The following is a 25,859-nucleotide window of genomic DNA, read 5'->3' as shown; positions in this document are numbered from 1 at the left end:
ATACAATAATAACAAAACAACATCACACTGCATGGCTAAAGTACAACAAATGTTACTTAAACTATAGAAGTATATTTTTCAAAAAGGCACCTAATTTACAAATAACTTTTGGCTTATCTGATTGCCATAAAATTAATTTAAACATAGATGGGCGGTTTAAATGATACTGTGGTAAATGCCTTTCTCTATGATTCTCTATCATTCATCATGTTTACATTCTTATATTCAATCAAATATATAGATTTTATGTTATTGGTCGTTAAACTCCACGAGTTTGACTCCCGAGTTGAGGAGTTGTCTCATTTCCTACTTTTTGTTTAGCACCTGAAAGCAGCGCGAGTTTCAGTTTCTATCCTCGGCTGTCTGTCCCATTTCTACTTTTTTGTTCTCGCGAGACTTTGAGGCGTGTTGCAAGTAAGCGGGGTGAAATCTCGGGAGCTGTCTGAACGCAAGCGGAGCGAGGGACAAACACCGTGAAGGTTTTTAAAAGCGTGCATGCAGTAGACGGGGGATTTCTGCAACATTTCGCAATAAGGCAGGGCCGTAACTTCACATCATATAAAGTTGTCCAACGACAAGAAACATTTCATCTAGCTTATCCTTTTATTTGTGTGTAACTCGGGGAAAGTTGAACTCCGACTGCACGGCTCGGAGAACCACCTCAGAGCAGAAAGTCAGGTCGGTGGTCGGCTGTCGGTTCTGCAGGAATGTCGCAGAAAGAAAGACCCAAGTTTTACCGGCAGGAGGTCAACAAGACGATATGGGAAGTCCCAGAACAGTACCAAAACCTGTCTCCGGTCGGCTCTGGTGCCTACGGATCCGTCTGGTAAACCACCTTTTGTGTTATTATGTTGTGTATGTTAGTGTGTGTTAGTGTGTGTGTGTGTGTGTGTGTGTGCAGCCTTGTCACCTAACTTAACTCCCATTCATTTAGACGAGGCCTGCGCTGCAGATGCTAAAGTTAGGTTAGCTTGTCCAGACTGCTGGCTAGCAAGGTGGAGCCACGATGTTCACTTTAACAACAATAAACCCTGTTAACTTGTCGTCTATCTCCTCTTATCCACTTATAAAACCTGTAATTAGCCTACTCAGCTTCTTATATGTTCACTTCAGCTCTGCTGCAAGAAACTGCACAGTAACGCTGAACTACTGAACAAGTAGCGAAGAGTTTGGGACTCTTTTTCTATCTGCTCTAAGTGGGCTTGTTACGGTCACATAAATGACTCATTATTACCGGTTCTCATCAATCTGAGGTGACATATTCTGCTGCCAGAGGTTTATTCTTAAGAAGTAGAGATTTAACTCACATTATTAGTGTGAACTCCACCAACGCTGTGGTGTAATTAGAATAAATGAGGATGAGATAATCCGATACTGTTGCATGTTGCTGCTGCTCCTGTTGTTGTTGGTGTTGTTGTTGTTGTTTTGGAAAGATCTGAAGAACAAATATTACAAATATTTGACTCTTAACTTGCTTTCGATGATATTTATGCCACTGGTGGTTTGATATGAGTAGTTCATTTAGTTTTTTCTACTCATCTAAGAGAAGCTGTATGAATCTAGATGTGTGCTGAATCAATTTGACAAGCAAAATCATAATTTTTTAAGGAAAATTACTCGGTTTCAGCTTGTCTAGTCAAGATTTGTGGTTTTCCATCTTATGGTAAAAGGAATATCTTACAGTTTCTGATTGGTTTTCTCACAGTTTATAGACTAAACAAACCATCTATTAATTGTAAAAAATAATTGACTTAACTGCAATATAACCAATAAGATCACAAAAGGACAACTTTTCAACTTTTATTATCAACACATAGATATTAGCAATGTATTTTCCATTTCCAGTCCCGAGGAAAACATAGTGTTAAACTCTATAACTACACATCTTTTAGGCGGTGCCTCAGTAATAAACAAATCAGTAGCACAGTTGAATTCACATTTCGAGTGCAGATGATTTGTTTCGTGTGTCTTTTTAGAGGATCTTAATGGTGAGGTGGATTTCCTTGATGCTGCTTGGTGGCAAAAGGGTAAACTTTCACTGGAGGGACGCTGGTGATTTAACAGGTTGTGCTGATGCTATCTAGGACACAACATTGTCAGCGGTGCACTTGGTTTAGTGGGCAGATGTTTGTTTTGCAAATGGAAGCGGACAGCTGTGCTGTTGCTGGGCAATAAGATAATCTGTTGCTGGTCAGATTACCGGCAGCTCACCAGACTGTAATTGTTTTTTTTCCAAACCAACACACTGTCTTATATTATCAGTGTTTACATGATGGACTCAGCTTGAAGTTTACTGTGAATCTCTGATCAGTTTATTTATACTTTAACTGCACAGTCTGAAAATCCAGTATATCAAAAACACTAATGATCACATTTAGTTTTATTGATCACAAATTGACTCATATTTGATATCAGCTAATATTATCAAAGGCAGCAACTAAAGATTATTTTCATGATCGATTGATCTGTTGATTATTTTCGCGATTAGTCATATAAAATGTCAGAAAATGGTTAAAAAATGTCAATCCTTGTTTCCTAAAGCCGAAGGTGACATCTTCAAATCTCTTGTTTTATCCACAACCCAAAGATATTCAGTTTATTATCACAGAAGACTAAAGAAACCAGAAAATACTCACATGTGAGAAGCTGGAATCAGAGAATTGGGAAATTTTCTCCTTTAAAAAAATACTCAAAACAATTATTTGATTATCAAAATAGTTGCAGAATAATCTGATAGTTGGCAACTAATCGATTAATCAGCTAATTGTTGCAGCTCTAATATTATCCATACTGAAATATCAAAGTAGTAAAAGGTTTGACGCCATCAAAGCAGTCGATCTGTGCAGCTTCATAGTTTATTAAAATGTCGTCACTGACGTAAATCAGCCAGAGGCCTTGATGCCTCTTTTTCTACTTCCATACTTAAGTTCCTCTCTCTGGAATGCATGTTTGTTGTCTTTTCTTTAGATTTTCCATTCAGTTTTATAGCCAATAATTAGGAACCGCCATTCCTGTGGATATTTTATCGACAGATATGCATGTTAGCTTGGCGCATGTGCATCATGTTTTGTATTCAGACTCTGACAAAAATAGACGTTAGTTCTGGCCGCTATGGATGGAAAATATTTGATATTTTGGCTTCAACAGCTTGTGATATCACTGCCCGGTCACAGCGCGCTCTAGTCTCTGAGTCCCAGCAGTAGTCACAGGTGGCTGTCGAGCGGCCGTGATGATGTTTAGGTGAGCTGAGCAGGAGGAAGAGATGTGTTTGGATTGGAGACATTGAGCCTTCAGAGTGCCTAACAAACTGCAGGCGAGGCTGCTCCCAATCTGCTGAGAGATGACATTTTCTGCTGATGTCGCTCTTTCCTCGGCCTTCAGCAGCTCTTACTGCACCTAATTTGGTTTTGAGAGCAAACTCAGCCCATTCTCAGCATTGTGAAACAGTTTCCCTCATCTGCCTAAAAATGACATGCCTGCCTCTCTGAAGTTCATTCACTAGATCACTTTTTGTTCAGTAGGTGCTAAAAAAATGTTGGGTGTAGATTAGTAATGATTACAAATGTATTGTTTATTATTGAAGAGTTTTATGCTTAAATTTTTTCCCCACTTTTTTTTTTTTTTTAACAGTTCTGCATTTGATATGAAGACTGGCTTGAAGATTGCTGTGAAGAAGCTTTCTCGGCCGTTTCAGTCCATCATTCATGCCAAGAGAACATACAGAGAGCTGCGGTTGCTTAAGCACATGAAACATGAAAATGTGAGTCCACTTGTTTCTCTTCCCCTGTCTCGTGGTAAATGGACATTAAAAAAAAAACAAGTTTGTTTGTGTATCCAAGGCCTCTGAATGTTTGCTCTTTTAAATATTTAAATTAAAGTCTTTACATGTCTCTTTGTTCTTTGTGTTGCTAATTTGATTGTGATGTTTTTTTGCAGGTGATCGGCCTCCTAGATGTCTTTAGTCCTGCTACATCTCTGAAGGAATTCACTGATGTGTAAGTTGAATGTGTTTGTTTTAGAATAATTATGTTTACTCCCCAAGTTTTCCTCTACAATACCTTTTGGCTCGGGGTCAGGGTGTGACCTCAGCAACACTTGCGCATAATTAAACAACAGTGCTCAACAAACTGCTGCCTGTTAGTTTCTCAGCAGAAGGCACTGGTGTCTGGGAAACACCTGGAGGAGGGCCAACAGACTACATTCACTGGAACATTTCTTAGACTGTCCAGTCTGTTAGTTATTCACTCTCCGGCTGCAGAGAATTATTTCACCACCAGCTTCCTCCTCTTTTGTTTCCTGATTTCTGGCTTTGTGAAACCTAGTCAAGCTGCTCGCAAAGATGTAGTTATTGTTTGTTGATGTTGAAAGTTATCAGAAATGGGAAGCGGACAGCGAGACAGTGACGTGACTGCTGCCTCCCCCGTCGTGTGTGGAATGTCAGGCTCTTTCTCTTCTCTACACACTGAGCGACTTGTATCGAATCACAACGAATTTCAGTCGACACCCGACATAAGAATGTGTCTCAACTGAATACTTGAAATCACATTTCTCTCGTTTTTGATGTCGTACTTTAATCATTGTTGTATTGAAAACGATTCTCCTATATTCGACTCGTGCCAAAATGTTTTGGAGCGGTGGGGAGTGGGCAGTGCGGCACCCAAGGGACCCACTTCATATCTGAGGCCTTGGTCAACAGTATTGGCAGGATTATTCTCATACCTAACATGCATGTAATTCAGTGTGGGAGGAAACCCACATGAATACGTTAACTCCCAGGACTCCCATTTTAGGCGAGGCGACAGTGCTCTCTGATTTATTTATTTATTTTTAACTATTAAAAACCGGAATAAGAGGTAAAACAGAAAACGATGCATATTTGAGCTCAGTCATCCAGCCTGAGAGAAGGACTTGCAGTAGCTGTTTGTGTTGTCATCTTAAGTGAGGATTTCAAAACATTGTTCAAGTAGTTTGGCAATTGCGGATCATTTATGTGTGCTGGGAAGTTTTTTTTTTTACCACATATACACCTTTTACACTTTGCATTATATAATCTGTATGTGGATGTGTTACATTAACAGTGCGTTATGAAGGGGTCATCTACTGGTCAGTGTGAATAGAAGAGATGTTTACAGCAAGAAAAACATGTCAATGTTCATTTGGGCACCTGACTCTTATTTTGGGACAGACACAAAATTGTAAACCTGTCCTGTAAGCAGAAGTGAATCCAGAGCATTACTGCTCTTGCTCTGGGTCGTGTCGTGTTTGTTGACAAGTCCGCCAGCCTCACTTAGCTAATTTGCATGTTGAGATCTGCTCACAATGTAGGTAAAATCTAGATGATAAGAGCACCTCTTCATACCAGGTGTACGTGGATCAGATGTCATCATCCAGGTACAGATCACAAGTTAATACAAAGTGTAAACGGGGCCATAAATAGTACAGAGTTAAATATTACTAGGGAGTGATTCAGGGAAGTGCCTGCATTCCATGAATTTCCCTGAGGAAATTGTTTAGGCGTTTAGGTATTTGCCCTGTGAAGGAGTACCTGCGGTCTTTTCCAACTAAAGATTAATGTTCTTTCATGTTTCCTGGTTGTCAGAGATGGTTCACATGATGGAAATCCAGGCATTACATATCAAATCTGGCAGTCATCCAGGGTTTTATTATGCCTCCGTGCCGGCGACAGCCGTGGCTGGAGGTATTGTGTTTTTGGGTTGTCTGTCTGTCCGTCTGTCTCATTCTTGTGAACTCCTATATCTCAGGAACGCCTGGAGGGAATTTCTTCAAATTTAGCACAAAAGTCCACTTGGACTGAAGGACAAACTGATAAGATTTTGGTGGTCAAAGGTCGACATCACTGTGACCTCACAAAACATGTTTTTGGCCATAACTCAAGAATTCATTCTCTAAATGGAAATTATTCACTGGAATCATACAGTTATCATTTCCATTTCTGCAAAAATACACTTGAAAGCTTTTATTAAATTCCTTCAAACTCTTCACTACAAATATTATGAGTCTGGACAGACATGCGTGTAAACTGCAACTTGATTGATTGGCGGAGGGATGCAACTGCAAGGCGGTATGTCTAGTTTCATAAAAGTATAATAATTTATAATGTTAGCAGAGGTGGTGTTTGTTTCAGAAAACCCTGCATCCAAGCTGCACTACATAAATGCTGTCAAGGCTTCCTGACTGCTCTGGTTGGTTTTCAGGTCCTTGCATGCCTGTATTGAGAGCTGTCCACTGTCAAATCACACAAGAGGCATTTTAATGCACAGAGTGGAAAAAATCTTCAGACATTGACAGCTGGAGCTGATGCAGAAGGCTGTAATGTGCTGAATGTTGCCTCTCTTCCTCCCTGAATACCCTCTCTGCCATACAGTGTGCAGCGCTGCTCTGCTGTGTGACCTTTTCACATTTGACATGAAATTGAGCTGTAGCGAGGGTTGATATCTTTTCCATTTTGCAGAAAGGCATTAAATATCCCAGATCTGAGCATTACTTTGCAGAGAAGTGTGCTTTAACTCTCTCACACTTTGAGCAGCGGTGGCTCTGCTTGCTGTTGAAATGGAGAGCTGCCGTCCTGCTAAGGTGCCCCTCCCTCCTCCCAGATTAGCATAATGTCATGGAGGACTGAAGGCAATACAAGGTCATTCATAGGCGGTGCGCGAGACTGAGCTCGTGACTGAAAGGAAAAGAGGGAGCGTGTAGGTGGACGGTGTGCAAACAGAAATGCATTCTGTGAAGTTTTTCTTGCACTATATGACTGCTGAGTCACAGGTTGTATATTGTTAATGTCAGATATGGCTCTCTTTATCTCCACATACGCCGGAACATGGGAATGTTCTGCATGCAGTTTGATAACCGGGAAACATCTCAGACATGCAGGTGCTGTAAATGTGGTTCCCCTCAGCTCTAAAAATACAGTCTGAGTCACAACGCTGTGGTAAGGCTCCTCAAAGCTGCAGCCTTGCTCCTGTTTCTATAGGAGAGGGGAAAACAGAGGTCACTATTTATATCCCTTTTTTTTCCAAGGCGGGTGAACTTTGGAGAGTGTCCGTGTGTCCCTGTGCGCCACCGAGAACAAGTTCAAGCGCAACCAGGTGCTATTTTAAGGCCTCGCTCTGTGCGCTGTGTGAGAATAGAAGAGTATTCATAAAACGGGTATTTGCTGAGCGGCAGACTTGACGAAGCAGCACATGGCTCCGTGTATTTTGGCTGCAAAAGTGCCACTGTAGCATCCTGCTCTCGCCTTCTTCTAAGTGCTGTTTGGGCATTTTAAACAGCTCTGGGATTAGATTTGAATTATCCACTGATGCAGCCCCATTAAGCCCATTTATCTGCGTGTGTGTTGTTAAACGACATTCCATTTGTTGAAGGGCTTGGCCTGCCGGTGTCTCTGGAGAGAAGTGGGAGAGAAAAGAAGTAGCAGCTAAACCGGTTTAAGCTCATATTGCCATATGGGAAATTAGTTTCTGACTGCAAACAACTCTGGGAAAAAAAATGTTTGGAAGCACAAACACATTCATTTATAGCCATCTGGCATTTTATGAAGTGTGAAAACATTGTTATGCCCTCTGATATACATGTCCAATTAAATTGACGGCCATCTTTTCTGATTGCCAGGTATCTCGTGACTCATTTAATGGGGGCTGATCTCAACAACATAGTGAAATGTCAGAAACTCACAGATGACCACGTGCAGTTCCTCATATACCAGATACTCCGAGGGTTAAAGGTGAGGTTATAAAACTGTTCTGCTAACACTCAAATTAGACACATTTGTTTATTTTATTATAAACAGTTTTCACATCGTACTGCGGTGTTAGTGAATGTTTTTCGTCGCTGTAAATCGGTACATATCTGAACTGATGATGTCATTTAATGCCTATGTTCTCCTCCGTCTCTCCCCAGTATATCCACTCAGCAGACATCATTCATAGAGTAAGTGCCATGTTGGGGTTTTTTTTGTCTGCTGTAACTCATCCATGAAATAGAAAATATCACTTTGTCCCTAACCCAGTTTGGAAAAAAAAAAAAAAGTATGTGTCAGGGTTTATGGCAGCTTCCACTTGGCAGAGTCGGGCTCGTGCAAACATCGAAGGGAAGGAATGTGATAAACAGGATTTTTATTTGGCATGTTGTTAATGAAGTAATGTTTTTATGTTGCTTAAGAATGGACAGATAGTTTCATTCATGAAAAGTAAGATATATTTCTCCAGAATAAGGTCATACACACAGATATACTGTATATCCACAATTATGCTAATACTAAAATTACACAAATTCACATTTTCCTCCCTTCAGGATTTGAAACCCAGTAACCTGGCAGTGAATGAAGACTGTGAGCTGAAGGTGAGTGAACTGGTGCTGTTATTTTAAAACATAAAATAACAGCAGAATCTGCCCGGAGTCGGCAAATGTGAGTATTTTGCAAACAAACGCTTCTTTTTTTAACTTAAACCGCCCTCAGATTTTGGACTTTGGTTTGGCGCGGCACACCGATGATGAGATGACCGGCTACGTGGCCACTCGCTGGTATCGTGCCCCAGAGATCATGCTGAACTGGATGCATTACAACATGACAGGTAGCTTCCTGGCTTTCTGCCTGTATATTTCATCACGGAAGAGTTGTTTTGACAAATGAATTTTAATGTTTTGTGTCGTTCTTTTCTGTCTTTCAGTGGATATTTGGTCAGTGGGGTGTATAATGGCAGAACTTCTCACTGGAAGAACTTTGTTTCCTGGTACTGACCGTATCCTTTTCATTTGAGTGTCCAGTATGTACAGAGCTCCTTTAGCTGGTGAGACTCTGACAACACCATTTACGTAATAAATCAAACAAGCTAAACAGACTGTGACATTGTTATGGATCTGATTTATGATGCTTACATGTTGTTTTTTTTACCAGCACAGTAGCAGAACTTGATCTGCAATGCTTCTTCTTTTCTGTCCTCTTTATAAAAACCTGCTTTTCTGCTTTCCTCTTCAAACAAACGGTGCTGCCTGAGGCCTTTTATTAAAAGTGTAGCATAGTTAATACCTGTTTCCACACTTCCCTCTGGCTTCACACATACCATTTCACTGTAACGTTTCACTGGCGTGCTTCAACTCTTCCTACACTGTCAGTATGCATCGTTGGCTCGGGTCCATCTGCCTGCACCACAGCCAGTCTCTCTATGAGCCTATCAATCTGCAGTGTCTATGCTTAGAGTTATGTTTATCTTTCTCTCCCTCTGCCAGTGTTTTCAGACTAACGGCTGAGCTTGTAAGTAGATGCAAAACACGGCTGTCCACTGCCTCCACTCTTTTTTTTTTTCCTGTCATTATAAAATTCCTCCACAGGTCACAATTCAGAGACTTTTTTTTTTTTTTTTCCTGCTCTTCTCTGTGCAGATGTGCAGTATGTGTAGGTCTGCTCTTTTGACATGTCTCATGTGTGAAATACAAAGTAAATAAATTTAATATCACACATGGCTCCTAAAGTTTCACACGGATGATAAAGACTAACAGGTCAGATCACAAGTTCTCCCTTTGTCCAGCTTCTGGTCTTCCTTTACCGTTGTGCTGGTAGACATTGATCAGTTGAAGCTAATCATGCTGCTCGTCGGAACACCAGGGCCCGAGCTCTTGATGAAAATATCTTCAGAGTCTGTGAGTTCACAAAGTCATGCAAGGTTTTTTTTTTTTCTCTGTCTAACCAGTTTTCTGCTCCAAACTCGCCAATCTGCTGTGCAACAACTTTGACGTATCTGCTTACCTAATTGACAGCATGTTTTCTACCTTTGAGCTTTGTGGGTTTTGTAATAACGTGTAAGACTTTCTGCCTCTTTAACTGAGTGAATAAAATAATGTTTGCCTTTGATTTAGCTCACTGACTGTAATGCAAACTGTTGTTTCTGTCCTCTAAATCTCACAATCCCTCTCTTAACTGATTTTTTTTTTTTTTTGTCACATCTGGCTTCAAAGCTCGGAGTCTGCTTTTCAACATAACATTGTCGTGCATCTAGAGTGTCAGATTGTGAAGCAGCTTTTTTAACCAACTCCGCTCTGTCGCTATACTCCCCTTGACACAAGCTTCATAGATATAAACCAGCTACAGCAGATAATGCGTCTGACAGGAACGCCCCCAGCATCTCTAATAAGCAGGATGCCCAGCCACGAGGTGAGCAGGATCAGTCGCTTTCTTTAAGAGACAGCAGAGCAGCAGGACGACGCTCAGGCCTGCTGCAGTTCACCGTCGCTTAAAGCAACACAGCTCTTAGCTCAGTATACCGTGTTCATGTCGACAGTGTTTCATACATCCATTCACAGAATGGTAAAAGCAGTAATAGATCCAATTTATAGTTCATCTTTGGTTATTAAATTGTCTTAAGCGATGAAGCAAACAAGGAGTTATTAGCCACTCTGATGAAAGCAAAAGGCTCTAAAGACGACTGCTCTGTGATGTAAGGAGCCTTTGAGGTTTTAGTTTTGTCTTCTAGTCTAATCTGAGTAATTGTGTGGCGTCTGACACGCTTGTTTGCTGCATGCGATTGCCACAAGCAGCCCTGAACTCGTGTGGTAAATGCATTACAGAATTAAACCTGCACACTGAGCAGTATCGAGGCTTACTGTTGGTGGTACAATCGGCACTAACAGCACTTTTTGTGTTCCCTCTGTGGTTTTTCTTTGTTTTTTTGTCGCACATTTCTTGAAACTTGCTTCTTTGCTTCTCTCATCTTTGTGTAATTCACATGTAATTTTTCATTCCAAGTGATAGAAGTCTGCAAACTAAACTTCACTGTTATACCGAGAAGTTTCATGTCAGGAAGATGATGACTAATAAAATACGTGTGTTTTTGTTATTAGAGTCCTCGCTCAGACAGAACAAAAGGACAATAGGGTCTTTTTTTTTTTTTTGCTGAATACTTGGGGCTCATTTTTAGTTTTCCAAAGCAAATCTGTGAATTTGTTATTCTGATGGAAGTTGACTATTAAAAATAACATTTGCAGCATAAACATTTTACCTGTTTTAACCAAACATCTTAAAAAAAACAAAGCTGCACCACAGCGGCTTTTTTCCCCCTGCAGCTCCGATTTCAAACACCAAGACGTCTTGCTGTTGCTAGGCAACATCAGGGATGTCACTCGCTTGCTGCAAGCTGCACATTGTTATCAACAACAGCTGTGTATGTTCAGGCAGTCAAAAACACTGAAACAGATGTAAAAACTTAGCTTAAACTTTAAGTGCCTCACTAATAATTCTCATTAAAAAAAATCAAGTGATTTTTATTTATGTGGTAATTTCTGTCTAATAGATCATAATAGTCACGTGTGATCAGTAACGAGGACTACGCCTTGTCACAGGAGGTCCTTGTTTACTGCAAACAGCACTGATCAGTGTTGTGCAGGAGGAAACAACCTTTGAGTGCTTGGTAACAAAAAATATGGGTTAAAATCATTTTAAACCGTTCTATCCCTTAAAAATCAGCTTCTTCTTCCAGTAAAATAAGTAAAATCTGTCACAAACTTAAATAATGAGCGTTAAGTATACTGCAGAGGGGCCAAGCTTTAAGACCAACATATACAGTACACTCTTGGTAGTATTAATATACATTTAGGGTTATGGGATGCAGTATAGTCACATCTGGAGACAGAAATGTAATAAGTGAGCAGCAGTGAATCATTCATGTAGCTATAAAATGATGATTGCACATTATGAAACGGGCAGGACTGAACGTGTGCGACATCTTGCTGCTTTCAGGAAGTTGACATTTGGTTTTTCCGTTTGTGTTTTCCAGGCCAGGAACTACATCGGCTCCTTGCCTCACATGCCCAAGAGAAATTTTGCTGATGTGTTCATTGGTGCCAACCCACAAGGTAAGTCCAGAAAAACCAGGCTTTTCTTAACAGGAGCTGTATGGTGAAAGGCCTTTGAGCTGTAATTATTTCTAAATGTCTTTAAAAGCTTTTAATATTTTTGCTATCCACTGTGAGTAACACTCTAACGTTTTCATGGATCGTAGACTGTGTGAGATTCAGCTCTGTTTACATGTTTTGAAGCTGTGGACCTTCTGGAGAAAATGCTGGTTCTGGACACAGACAGGAGGATAACAGCAGCCGAAGCTCTGGCCCACCCGTACTTCTGTCAGTACCATGACCCAGATGACGAGCCCGAGGCCGACCCGTACGACCAGAGCTTTGAGAGCCGTGAGCTGGAGATTGAAGAGTGGAAACGTATGTCATTATTTCTACACAGTAACTCTAATACTTATTATAAAACTGTAACAATGGAAACAGAAAAAAAGGAACCTTTTACCTGTTTGAATTCATAACATTTTCTCATTTCTTGCAGGATTAACCTACGAGGAGTTGTGTAGTTTTGAGCCACCTATCTTTGACGAGGATGACATGGAGTAATGAGAAGTGCGACACACATCGACCCCGGCATCCGACAATTTGTAACGACCTCGTTCATATGCATTAGTGTTAAACTCTCAGACACACACACACACACACATACGTATCAGAGTGCCAACCAGCAGCTTTGTCAGTCTTTATTTAATGGAGACAACGCTCTCCATGTTTGGCTCTTGTAAGGGGATCATTACCAGCGCGGAGGAAGGAAGAGATTATTATTCTTATTTATGAACCACTAATGTTGATGGTCTGTTGCTGGGAAAAGGTCACTTCTTTCCAATAGCTGAAATAATTTTATATTCATCAGATTTTTTTTTTTTTTTTTTTTTTAATTTAGACTTTGATGACTCATCACTGTGACACTGAGATGCTGAAACACCTGGACCTATAGCTGTGCTATTTTGTGTTTTAAATTTTCTATTGAGTAACTTATGAATAAGCTTTTGTGTCTATCAATTGAAAAAAGGAATATGCTAGTCTACCACTCACCCTGCCAAGCTAACACATATAGCACTGGGTCACATGTATTTGTAAAAATGATCCAGTTAATCACCATTATTGTTCCTTTATTTAAAAAAAAGAGTTGACTTTGAAGGGTTTCATATCTGTGACAGAAGTAGATTTTATTGTTTTTACATGTTTGACAATTTGAGAATGTGCCTGTTCTGTGACGTCACTGAACTGAAGCGCTCACCGACAGGATATCACACATTTTTATTTTGATTTGGTTTAGTTGCTGTGTCAGGTTTAACTCCCACATTAGGAGATGTGTCTGAATAAGTGACTAAAGCGAAAAGTCCTGAAAGACTCTTATACACATATTTTGGCTACACAGAAGAATCTGAGCCTCTGCTGTTTAAAGGACGGTGCCGTTCAACACGGCACATAAATAGGAAAAATAATATTCATGGTGACACGTGCTCTGCTCAAAAATATGTAAATATCTGTGCCATACTTTTAAAAGAAATCTTTGTGATTACTTTTTTGTGGTTATCTTATCAAGCAATCACTTTTAGCATGTTCATCAGTTTGTGTGTCTGCGAGAGTGTGTTTACAGGAATTTTAAGTGTCATGCTAAAACCTCTAATAGAAATACTGCTTAAATGTGTGAAAGAGGGATTTCAGATGTATTTATACTTTGTGGAGGTGGTATTTATAAACAACAATCAAATGATCCCTTAAACTATTTTCAGTCCAGCAGAGTAACGACTATCTTCAGTCCTTTGTTTAACTAAATAAAGACTTATTTTTAAGAGACACGTTTTTTTTTTTTTTTTATTGCCTCAACAGCATGTTTGACTTTATCAGTAGTTTCAGTGATTTCACATGATATCAAAAACTGTTTATATTGAGATAAAATGTCACAATATTAACAGTTTAATCGATGCCCTTGAGTCCACTGAGGCATCGCTGCATTTTTTTCTCTGGTTCAATAGTCCTGTTTTTAAATGACCAATCAGTGTTGCCTGTATTTATTTCTCTTAAATGTCACATTGTCAGTTGCCAATGTCAAATGCCTATTTAGCCACAATTTTGTAACATATGACGCAAATAAAATAATGCTGTTTGTGCTCTGCATCGTAGTACCCTGTCTCAATATAGCCTGCCCTGTTTAATGGACCAGAGTACAGGTATTATCTGATGATTTTACCTTATCACAGATACATTTTGAGATATATGTTGTCAGATAAGACACAGGAAATTGCAGGACTGAAAGGCCAAAGTTATGTTTTTGTGGTTATTTAGAGAAACTGTCATCAAAACAGTTTATAACAAGTGTATTTTTCAACTGTAAAATGTCTTACTCAGTACGTGATCACAACTTCTTCATAACCAAATTGAAGTAATCCTTTCTAAAATGTTTGTTATTCATTTATGTCAGAAAAATAAACACGAGACAATATGTTATTGAATGTTTAAACTTCCAAATTAGTAACGATCCAGTATCAAGTCAGGCTCCAAATATGGACCCTATTACTATGACCTTGCTAATGCTGGTGTGGGTGGAGGCATTTTAAGAATTTGCCCCCTCTAGCCCCCATTTCTGTGTGCATCACTGTGAGTATGTTGGCTCATTTTAGTTTCTAAAGTGGATTTTATGTAAAAAAACAAACAAACAAAACCACAATCTGACAGTTTGTTTGTGATATAATCTTAATTTATCATCTCTGTATTTAATTTCAGCAGAAGTTACAGATGCTTATTCCTATTCTTTCATGTATACAGGTGTTATCTGTGGGCACAAACCATCTTATCACCTCAGCTTCCATGACTCAGATAATTTGACACTGTACAACTACCTGCTAGTGTCAACACATTAGTCATTGTGATACAGTAAAAGTAAACTAAAAATGAGTCATATTAGTATCACTTATAAATACTTCTGAATAGCAGGCTGCTCACTGTCTTTGTTCCCCTGCAGCTTCAGTGTAGTTAAGTTCATAAAACAGGGGTTTGATGCTCAGGTGGAGCCATCACCAGGGAAGCTCCTCTTGACCAAAACGAACCAGTGCGCATGCGCGGAACATTCGACCACTGGTGGTGTAGCTAACGGCTAGGCTACGTATCCAGCCAACATGGAGAGAAAAGGTAAATCTTTACACCGACACGCCGCACACTGTATGAGTAATGTTAGCCTGTGTGTTGACAGTGCAGCTATTGTTCCTCCTCAGTCACAAATGTAAGCTTTAGCGGAGCAGCAGACGTCCAGAGGGTTTAATTGAACGCGTCTGTCACGCACTGTTGAGCTGGGGTGAGCTACGTTAGCTTTAGCTTCAATGGGACATGTCAGGATTAGCGCTCTACGTCCAGCTTTCTAGCTCCTTCTGTTTTGAGCACCATCTAAAACACCGACAGTATTAACCAGGTGTTACAGTTAGCCACACGAGTGTCCTGAAATGACTTTATGTCCTACTAACGTTACCGTATTTTAGAGGGACGGTTACCTATGTGGGTAACGTTAGCTTAGTGATGTCAGTTGACGTTAGATGGCTCCCGCAATCAAACGGGGTGACTGCAGTTGTGATTTATATGCTGTTTGTTGCAAACATGACACAATACTGCACATAATCACCGAGTTTATGAGCTGTAGGTAGTTTCACACTTCGCCTCAGACAGTGTCATCCCCTTTTGAATGTCAGCTGGACATCAAACGGTAACCAGACAATGGCAAAATAATTGTCACTGGTTTCTTTTTTTTGACAGTTTTGGCACTCCAGGCGAGGAAAAAGAGGGTGAAAGCAAAGAAGACCAGCAAAAAGTGAGTTTTTGTTTTTACCCCCCAGTTCAAGCTCGTCGTCTCTTCATGTTGTGTATGAAACATTCGTTCTGGTATGCATTTTTGTGAGGTGCACACAGTTAAAGGTGGTTTATTTGACACACACACACACACACACACACACACACACACACACACACACGTGCTGTCTGCTTATGGTCCAGATGTTGAAATTGAAACAAGGTCCTCGATGGCATGCTTGCACTCATACTTTATTTTGGTCTGTGCTGATTAGACTGAAAGGCTGATTGATGCATCTGCAAAGAATCATGGGATCTTGTGTACTCTGTTCTGGTTTTTGCAGTTTTCCATTTTTGCATGGGATTCAAATAAGGGCAGCAGCATCATTCATAAACCCTTGAACAGTTATTTTAATAAGATGTAAGTTGTAAATGATCCGTATAGAATGTGCAGTATGCCGTGCCTAAAATAAACTATCTGAAGGCTATGTCCTAATATAAAAATAGTTTATGGATGATTGCATTAACATAATGCAACATTTGGGGCTGGGAGTAGTCCACTGAAGCGCTGGTCTCCAATACTGATTGTTTTGGTGTACCTAACAATCTACTAATCATGCCATCAGTGGCATCCTCTGAGTGTTGCATAACAGCCTGTGCTATATTTAAAACCAGAGAATGAAGAAGCCCACATCAGCCCACCGAAGCATGGTGTTTCACTGAAAACTGCAGATACTCACCTCCTAACAGTGTTGTTTTCATGGCATATACTGGCATCTTCATATAGGAATAATAGCATGATACTAGAAACTAAATATATATGGTATAACAGCAGCGTTGCATGCTGCAGTCATCCTTTCATACTGAGCGCTATACGTATTGAAGAGCAGTGACGCTGTGATCTTGAAGGCATAATGCAGTGGAGGAGCTATAGTCTGAATCAGTAAGCAGGGTAAACGTCAGTAATTAATTGAAAGTCTCTCTTGAAAAACATGCACCAGAACAACTTGAGTATCAGAGCACACGGTTGCCTTCACACCAAGTGAAGAGCACCAGTAAAAAAAAAAAAAAAAAAATAGGAACACCCACCCAAAATTAGAGCAGCCATTGTTTTTCTTCTCATGAAAAGATGATTAATTGTAGTTGTGTCTGGCTTCAGATGTAAGTAGTGGTATTGTTTTTGTTCGTCCCTGTCTCTATTCTTTAATTTAAGAGCTATGACTGAGAATGAGCTTTAAGAAGATTCATTATGAGCACTGATTCTAATTAATTAAGATTGCAGTAAAGCAAGAGTGGGTGTTTCAAATGGAAAAGCCGTCATTAGAAAGTCAAACTTCAGTTAAAACAATTCTGTAATTAATCACAGATGCTTGTTCTGTTATTGCAGCGCAGGAGGTAAAACGGCGACTGTGTCAGGCTCGAACAAGTAGGTTGCAGATTATGTGGAAACCAGCAGCCCGTTTGTGAGACACTGCAGACCAGTTTAGCAATTTATTTGAACGGGATCTCGGCTCTCTTGGCTCCCGTAGTGATGAGCAGCCTTAATCTCCTTTGTGGAGGAAGTAACATCAGGCTGTTTGGCTTTGAAGTTAATATTAGCAGCTGAACTGCTGGCAAACACAGATTATAGGATGTTACATGTATATTCACATGCAAATTTTATTTTGATTACTGCATAAAATGACAGAATATGTTGTTCTGACTCAATTAATGACATTTAAGTATTAAACTTTAAGGTACAGTCACTTCTAAAGCAGGTACATTCTCTTATGTAGGGCATTATTTATTATATAAAATGTCTGAAAATAGATTTGGGTGGGTATTGTAAGCTAGCCTGTTACTTCACTGCTGCTGGCTTTGAGTTGAGTGTGAGCTGCAGTTACAGTCAAATCACCAGTAAATACAAAAACAAAAAGTCAGTGACTCCTCCAAATATTTAATGCCAAACATGAATCATGTACAGACATTTACTTGTTTATTTTTTCTGCCCTTCTAGTGCACTAAATATTACTAGTGAGTGTATTTTTTGTCTGCAAAACATTTTACCATATTTCTTAATATTCTCAGTGTCTTCATTTTAGTTCAGACTCGCTTTTCGTCTTCTCCATCTGACAACCTGATATAATGACAAACTAAGTGAGCTTTGTAATTGTTAGATGGCAGTAGCATGCTGCTCTCTAGAGTGAGAACACTTCCCTACTCTTTATCTTAATGATAACGCACATACATTTTCTTCTTTAACGCAGCTGTTGTTTCTTTGCCCCTGATCCTAGTAATTTATCAAACAGTGTCCACCGATATGGAGCACTGAAGTCCTGATTCTGTTTTTATATTCTTCTATATAATACAGTCGCACAGCGCACACTTTGCCTAAAATAGGCCTGCGTTAAAATTAGTAAAGCCATTCGGACGAGTGTTGACAGCTGAATAGCTGTGCATTAGGAATAGCCTGCAGCACTGATTTCCTTAAATGTTTCCTATGTTTTGTATAGTGTGATAGATAGAATCTGTGAAGGAGGAGGTCTCACTGTGGATCTGTTGTGGCAGGAAGGTTTCGACAGGATTTTACCTCCAGCATGAACAAGATATAGAAGTTCAAATGCAGTTTTTGATTATCAGCAGCACTTTAGAGGTGTGGTCCACCTGAAGAATTTTTTTTTTAAGCCAGGGTGTATTTGCTTGCATTGCTCGTTCACAGTCTCTGGGATTGTGCAAGCTTCTGTTCATTTGTGTGTGTGTGAATATTTGTTTATAGCAGATACAGATCAATTAAAAATTGCCTTTGATTGGTTTCATCACCGATCTTGCAGATTAGCTCTGGACATCTCTTAATATTTGTCTGATCTGCTCTAAAAGTTATGGATCATTCTGAAAGGTCTTAACATGCATTTGTATCTTATATTTAATTGGTTAGACCTTGAAAGATTCTTATGATGCTTTTGTGACATCAAGGCCAAACCAAGACACTTACAGGCTATTACACCAAAGCTCACAATTTATTTTGTAGGGTGTATGATTCAAATTAACAACCTGTCACAGTGTTAAAGGTCTGACCAATATAGCTGTCCTGTTAGAATAATGCCAGCTGCCTCTGTTTTGTTTTGTCTCGGGAACATTTACCTGTAATGCATTAAGCAGGATTTGGGTGTGGTTACATTTATTAGGTGGAGGCTAGTGGAGGTTAACTGTTTAATAAGAAGGTTAACTGTTTACCAGCTCTGGGAAAGAGGTAGAACATTTCTATAATTTTTGTGAAACATTTGTTGAATAGGAATGCATTTCTATAATTAAATGAGAGGTAACTGAGCGGTGACTCAGGCAGGACGGAATATGGCCGGGACTGTGTCTCTAATGACGTCCATGATTGTTGGCATGCATGTGTTTGTCCATCAGGCAGCCAGCCAATCCCAGAACTCGACAGCAGCCCCAGCTAGAAGCCTCGCCTCAGGAACCCGAGGAACCTGAGGAGATTCTCGGCTCTGATGATGAAGAGCAGGAGGACCCTAACGACTACTGCAAAGGTGAGTCCTGTCTTACTCAGTATGTTTACATGTACACTATAATGTTGTTATTGTACATAACCATACTGAAACATTTGATTAAAGCGTTTTATGGTTTGCAGTAAACAAACTTCCACACTAACTGAATTATGCCCCTTACGGCCTTAATTTAACTAAGATAACCCGTTTAAGGTAAACATGACTGACTATTAGCACTCCTTGTTGAACTTTGTAGTCAACAGGCATTTTCTTCTCTTCTAGGTGGCTACCACCACGTGAAAGTAGGCGACCTTTACAACGGAAAATACCACGTAATCCGGAAACTGGGATGGGGACACTTCTCGACTGTGTGGCTCGCCTGGGACATCCAGTATGAAAAAACTTTATTGCATATTTTTACAGCACAGTTTTGATTATGAGACCTGAAGTTGGATACAGACTCGGTAGCATCTGGCTCTGAGACTGTTGTTGTAGGATGTTTCACAGTGCTTCCTGTTGGCAAACGTTACTTACTCTGTGGTTGCAGGGTGAAGAGGTTTGTTGCAATGAAGGTGGTGAAGAGTGCGGAGCACTACACAGAGACAGCAGTGGATGAGATCAAACTCCTCAGATCTGTAAGTAGCTGAGTTTATTTCCCAGAGTAGGTTCTTCTTTGATATGAAATCATTTAAATTACAATAAATCACAGTTCATGCAAACACATATATTCAGAACGTGCTTACAGTGCAAGTCACAGATTATTCATAGCGTGTAACTACAAATACTGTGTAACAACATTCAGCATGTTTGGCAAGTGAATTCAAGCAGTGTTTCATGGTTAAACAGACATGTTTGCCGATCCTGTCTGACTTCAGTACGTGCGATTGTGTTAATTGCGTTATTCTGTTTCTGTGTGTCCAGGTAAGAAACTCAGACCCCAATGACCCCAACCGGGAAATGGTGGTCCAGATGGTAGATGACTTCAAGATCTCTGGTGTGAATGGAACTCGTATCCTTTACAGCCGAGTACTGCTAATGCTTCCTGGTCTTTTTTTTTTTTATAACTCAGATTTGATTTGGTTAATTGCTTCCTACAGGAAAGACCAGCCTGTTTATTCTTAGAAAAATACTTTGTCTTGAAAGGACCATTCTTTCCCCTGGTGTCAAATTTAGCTGAAAAACATGTAAAGTAAACAACAGGCGATGGCTGTACTGCTGAGAGCCTTGTTTGTCCCAAACAGACCTCAACCTATCACAACACTTTGGCTTAGTACGATCCTCCAAATGCCACAGGGATAGTTGTACCTGTAACATGAGACTCCCTAACAACACTGTAGTGTTTGCACTCATTTGACCTGCCCTCTTTTCTGTATAAATAATGCTACTGAGCATGTAGTTGAATGGCTACAGGACCTCAAGATGTTTCATGAATTGTTTTCTCCTGATTGGTTTTCAATTTGACTTGTGTTGCATTGTTACTATCTTAACTGCTTCCCTTCAGATGTCTGCATGGTATTTGAGGTGTTGGGACATCACTTATTAAAGTGGATAATAAAATCTAATTACCAAGGATTGCCCCTGCCTTGTGTGAAGAGCATCATAAAACAGGTAACATGAAAACTCCAGTGTCACACCTTTTGTGTGCTGATGACTAGTGATGAAGATTCAGACGTAGCTTACACCAGTTTACAAAAGCTATGTACTCTCCAGGCTGTGTGATGGGTAGAAACCAGTCGGGGCGGAGCATGTTGTGATAATTTAACTTTTAAACAGTACAGAAGTCAAACCTGCTTCTAAACATGACAAATGGATTGAGAAGTCAAATGTTCATTTTCATTTTCCATGAATTCATTTTCCAGGTTCTCCAAGGTCTCGACTACTTGCACACAAAGTGTCAGATCATCCACACAGACATCAAGCCGGAAAATATCCTGATGAGTGTTGACGAGCCTTATGTCCGAAAGCTTGCAGCAGAAGCCACAGAGTGGCAGAGGGCTGGGGCACCTCCTCCCTCCGGTTCAGCAAGTACGACACAAACACACGCACTCATATGTACATCCGTGAACATTTTGTTGTAACTGTTTGTACTCATCTAATATTCTCTTTTCAGTAAGCACGGCGCCTGCTCCAAAACAGGTACAACCCTTTTACTGTTTCAGTATAAGACAAATTCAAAGAAATCCTACAGATATATAATTATCAATGTGAGCCTCTTATTTACTTATTTCTCCAACAGACGGTAAAAATGTCCAAAAACAAGAAGAAGAAGTTAAAAAAGAAGCAGAAGCGTCAGGCAGAGCTGCTGGAAAAGTGCATCATGGACCTAGAGGAGATGGAAAAGACCACAGAGACACGAGAGGAAGAAGAGGATGAAGATGAGGACCCACAGTCTCCGAAGGGACGGGCCTGCGCTCCCCTCAGACAGGTGTCTCCTCAGGAGCTGGGAAACGAGGATACGAACGAGGGTAAGAAGCCAGTATCACTGGAGTAATGTGTGTTTTTTTATTTTTTATTGCTGTTGGTCAAAGTTCTGTCAAAGCTGTTATACAGTAATCTGTACGTCTCTGGTGTGACTCATTCGAAAAGAATCTGTCCTTTCCTGATACTCCCAGAGAGAAATGTAAATGCAGATCTCATGAGGGTGGGACGAGATGAGCTATCGGAGGTGAACTGTAACGGCTATGCGGAGGTGGAGCAGAGACAGTCCCGTTGGAGGGACGAAGACCAACACAACGGCAACGCAGAGCCCACAGAGAAATGTGCCAGTAAGGAGGAGCAACACGAGAACTCCCCTGTCCACCCCGTCTGCAACGGTGTGGACTCTGCAGATCTCAAGGAGCTGGACACTGAGACTGAAGGCAGGGGAGCTCACAGCAGTGGAGTAACTGAGAGACGCCTTCCTGCTGGGTTGGAGGAGGGAGAGCTGGAGCAAAGCATCTGTCAGGAGGACGGAGAGGACAGACCCGACTGTCAGTATGGAACCGAGGAAAGCCTGAGAAACGGTCAGTCAGCCAAAATCAGTGCAGCCACTAACTGCCAAGAGGTTTTCTGGAAGCTGTTTGCTCTGGAAGATTAATAAAGGCTCAGCTATGTGAACTTTGAAATATTGATTTTTAGACTTTCTTTTATTAGATGTTTAGTACATCCTTATCTCTCCCTCTGTCTCTCTCTCTCTCTCTCTCTCTGCTCTGATGTAGGCAAGCTAACAGCAGGATCCCTGCTAGTTAACCCTCTTGAGCCACTCAATGCCGACCAGATCAAGGTCAAGATTGCAGATTTGGGAAATGCTTGCTGGGTGGTGAGTAGTCTGTTAATGACCTGAGGGATTTCCTGATTAAGCAAGAAGCCTTCCAGCGAGGGACACATCCAGTGTCATCCAGCTACCAAAATAGAAATACATCCAGCTCTATGTTTTATTCTTTACATTGATTTAGGTTTAGTAATTGAATGGCAGATGCAGCTCAGTACAGTTCTCCTCGCTCTCTGTTGCAGAGCAAAGTGGAGTCCAAACACACACACAGTTATAACACTTAAATATATTCCTCTTTTCTACCGTAGGCTCTGTTTATTTGTGTTGTGTCGTGTTGTAGGATTTGTTTCTTCTCCTTTATCTGGGAGATTAATATGTCCTGTTTTATTTTAGTTCGGTTGATTTCTCTCTGTGCTGTGTTTGTCTTTTTTATTAATCTATTTGTTTCAATTTTGCATGTGTATATGTGTCTGTAAAGCACTTTCTAACTCTGTGTTTTTAAAAAGTGCTATATAAATAAAGCTTACTTACTTACTTACTATCTCCTCCTCTCAGCACAAGCACTTTACAGAAGACATCCAGACACGGCAGTACCGATCCTTAGAGGTACTCATCGGTTCTGGATACAGCACACCAGCTGATATATGGAGCACAGCCTGCATGGTGAGAAACTGCACTGACAGTCTCTCGCATTGTGTCAAAACACCCCGAGACAGAAATCGTAGTATAATCTACCTTGACAAGGCCTCAGTAGCATTATGAGAGTGTAGCTGCAGGTGGGAGGGGTGTATTTAGTTGTGGTAGATGTATCCTGTCATGCAGTGTGTGAATTCCTGTGTTTATGATGATTGTGTTGTCTCCTCAGGCCTTTGAGCTTGCCACAGGGGACTACTTGTTTGAACCACATTCTGGGGAAGATTATTCCAGGGATGAAGGTATTTCTGGGACTCACTCGCTGTTTTCTCATTAATCCTCACTGCTATATTTAGCAGTGTGTTCTTGAATATGCATATTAGTCTGGTAAGAGTCATTTTGCTCCGGTGGTAACTTTCAACTTTGATTACTACTGTGAAAATCGTCATGGTGTTTTTCTCATTAAATCGGGACTCATTGGGGTTTAATCTTCATCATGAATTATTTAAAACATCGATCCCATCCACACATCTAATAAGAGTTTTCACAGTAAGCATGGCAACTTATGACTTCACTATGCACTATGCTTAATTTTCACAGTTTCAACACTTAAGTGAGGTACTCCATTACAGTGATGTTGACTGATTTAAATCTTCGAATATTTAATGAGAGAAATATTCCAGTGTAGAATCCAATCATGTGATGATGAGTACCGACATTCCTGTGGTTATTTCCTGTTTAACACCTCAAACAACATTTTTGTCCCACTGGAGACGGGGCCTTCTCTCTTTTTCCTTGATCATCTGTCTTCACCTCCTCATCAATCACGCTTCACATTTCTTCCTCACGCTTCCCGTAAATTAATTTTCACTCGCTGCTTAGCTCGAAGTTTCCGTACTGACTTGATTTTGCCGCAGCATGTCAGGTATGTGCTGAGATGTAACCTTCGGTGTATTGGCACATGTCCTGCAGCTGTGAATCAGCCTTTTTCACTTACAGTGCATGAACTCACGAGCCCGTTACTTCATATTACCGCTGCTTTATCTCTTGCATGACTATCCTTAATTAGATTTTTTTACTAATCAGTCATCCTGTGTCAGGTGCATATTGCTTTGATAGCTGCTCTGTTAGCTTCATTTTTGATCTAATTCAGTCTTTATTGTTTTCGTATGTGAAAGTCAACGGCCTACATTTGTTTAAATGTTTGTAATAGCTTTTGATTTGCAAAATTAATATAGGCTTTCCATCCATATGCTTCTTGTCATACTAGGCTGTCATCATCCATTGTTCCTAATACATTGTTCCATATGACTGTTTGCCATCTTTCTCCCATCCCCTCTTCTCTCCAAACGGTTCTCTCTATCTCCTCCCTCTCCTCCTGTCTTGTCTCTCCTCCACTGATGTGCCTCATTTCCAGACCACCTTGCTCTCATGATAGAGTTGCTTGGTAAAATCCCTCGCCACTATGCCCTGAGTGGGAAATACTCACAGGAATACTTCACCAAGAGAGGTATGCCACCCCTCTGTTTGTGGCCCGCCCTGGGAACGGTGGACAGGAGGGAGAAGGGGGGGAAAGTTCCTGGCAGCACATTCAGATCTACCAAAGTTGTTGCTGTGTGCTGCCAGCGGGCCTAATGATGAATACAGACCAGTAAATGTCTGTTACTTTGAACAGTGCCATCAGACATTGATTCAAGTAGCTCTGCCAAAGTTTGCCTGGCAGAGGTACAGTCAGTACCTTCGTAGTTGTAGCCAGAGGACTTGGCTAGATATCAGATACTTTATTGATCTCAGTTTGGGAAATTCTCATGACTTTTTTTTTTTCCTCCAGAGTGTTAGGTCAGCCAAAATAGTCTGATTTCATTTTATCAAATACATTTAATTTTATCTAAAAGAATCATTAGATCACAGAAAAACAACTAGAGAAAAAGTTGTAATGCTTGAAAAACATAAAATGAGTTTCAGAAAACAAAATATTTTAAGTGGTATCGAAAAATACATTAATAAGCATCTGCAACAAAGTGATAATTATAACAATATCTCCTCCATAAGGGATCCTTGGCCCAAAATATTTAGAGAATTTTAATCCTCCAGAACAGCTCAGATCATAGTCGGTATCCTTAAAACTACTCTGCTACCATTGAGTGAGGCAGGTATCAGAGTCTTGATAACCTTTGTAATGTTTTGGAGCACAAAGTGGGAGTTTTTTTAAATTTGATTAAGTGAAATATTTCAAGTAGAATAAAAATGTCACAACCTCTATATTTACACCTAAGAAGTCTGTGAAAATGAAGCTTTGGTATAAACATGATAAATACTTTTGATTTAAATACATTCACACATCAAAGATCAAATATCTGTAGGTGATGATAAAACACTACTTTAAATTAGTGTGAGTAACTGAAATGTTTCGTTTTGAGATTGATTTATATGAACAGTTTCATAACATTAAAGAACCCTAGATGAACGCTGGGAGCATAACACTCTTCACAATGTCTGATGGCCATGTTTGAGCTCTGTGCACCTCAACCTCCGCAACAATCTGGCCCATGTGTGCTGTCAGCCGGACCTCTCTCTCCTTCAGCCCCCCCCACCCACACACCCAGAGTGGGCCTGTTACTGGGACACTGTCTGATGAATCTGTGGTTTGTCTTCTTGTCTGTCTCTCCAACCCCCCACCCCCTTTCATCTTGCAATCGTCTGCTGGGCGGCTCTGCCATGTAGACCATATAGCGCTGATCATTGAGCTGCTGGGGAGTGTCCCACGCAAACTTATAATGACCGGCAAATATTCCAAGGATTTTTTCACCAAGAAAGGTAAAAAACAGAAGTGTCAGTGTCAGACTTAAGTGAAG

General features: G+C 40.4%; 2 protein-coding genes across 4 annotated transcripts in view; both read left to right on the top strand.

The window, feature by feature from the left end:
* The first annotated feature begins 406 nt into the window (after positions 1–406).
* mapk14a (mitogen-activated protein kinase 14a) lies at positions 407–13,981 on the top strand. Of its 2 annotated transcripts, none has more exons than XM_042408709.1 (12): positions 407–826; positions 3,631–3,760; positions 3,937–3,995; positions 7,630–7,741; positions 7,918–7,947; positions 8,311–8,358; positions 8,477–8,591; positions 8,688–8,759; positions 9,578–9,657; positions 11,787–11,865; positions 12,049–12,222; positions 12,341–13,981. In XM_042408709.1, the coding sequence occupies exons 1-12, from the start codon at positions 708–710 to the stop codon at positions 12,403–12,405; spliced, it is 1,083 nt and encodes a 360-aa protein (XP_042264643.1). In that variant the 5' UTR covers positions 407–707; the 3' UTR covers positions 12,406–13,981. The 2 variants fall into 2 exon arrangements, with proteins under 2 accessions (XP_042264643.1, XP_042264642.1); XM_042408708.1 differs by lacking the exon at positions 9,578–9,657 and adding an exon at positions 10,089–10,168 and having other exon boundaries at positions 408–826.
* Positions 13,982–14,883: 902 nt separating this feature from the next.
* srpk1a (SRSF protein kinase 1a) overlaps positions 14,884–25,859 on the top strand; it is a 12,420-nt gene continuing 1,444 nt past the window's right edge. The window contains exons 1-15 of one of the 2 annotated variants that reach the window (XM_042408697.1): positions 14,884–14,994; positions 15,610–15,664; positions 19,036–19,163; positions 19,404–19,512; positions 19,669–19,756; positions 20,043–20,130; positions 20,623–20,729; positions 20,981–21,146; positions 21,232–21,257; positions 21,358–21,586; positions 21,734–22,123; positions 22,319–22,419; positions 22,927–23,034; positions 23,237–23,306; positions 25,729–25,821. In XM_042408697.1, coding sequence (XP_042264631.1) covers positions 14,982–14,994; positions 15,610–15,664; positions 19,036–19,163; positions 19,404–19,512; positions 19,669–19,756; positions 20,043–20,130; positions 20,623–20,729; positions 20,981–21,146; positions 21,232–21,257; positions 21,358–21,586; positions 21,734–22,123; positions 22,319–22,419; positions 22,927–23,034; positions 23,237–23,306; positions 25,729–25,821 — 1,771 coding nt within the window. In that variant the 5' untranslated portion in view covers positions 14,884–14,981. Of the gene's footprint in view, positions 14,995–15,609; positions 15,665–19,035; positions 19,164–19,403; positions 19,513–19,668; positions 19,757–20,042; positions 20,131–20,622; positions 20,730–20,980; positions 21,147–21,231; positions 21,258–21,357; positions 21,587–21,733; positions 22,124–22,318; positions 22,420–22,926; positions 23,035–23,236; positions 23,307–24,421; positions 24,515–25,728; positions 25,822–25,859 lie in introns of both variants that reach the window. The other variant, XM_042408698.1, reaches the window with a different exon arrangement.

The sequence above is a fragment of the Thunnus maccoyii genome, chromosome 4, assembly GCF_910596095.1.
Source record: "Thunnus maccoyii chromosome 4, fThuMac1.1, whole genome shotgun sequence".
Taxonomy (NCBI): Eukaryota; Metazoa; Chordata; class Actinopteri; order Scombriformes; family Scombridae; genus Thunnus; species Thunnus maccoyii.
The sequence above is the reverse complement of the archived record's forward strand: the minus strand, read 5'-3'. Positions and strand labels throughout refer to the sequence as shown.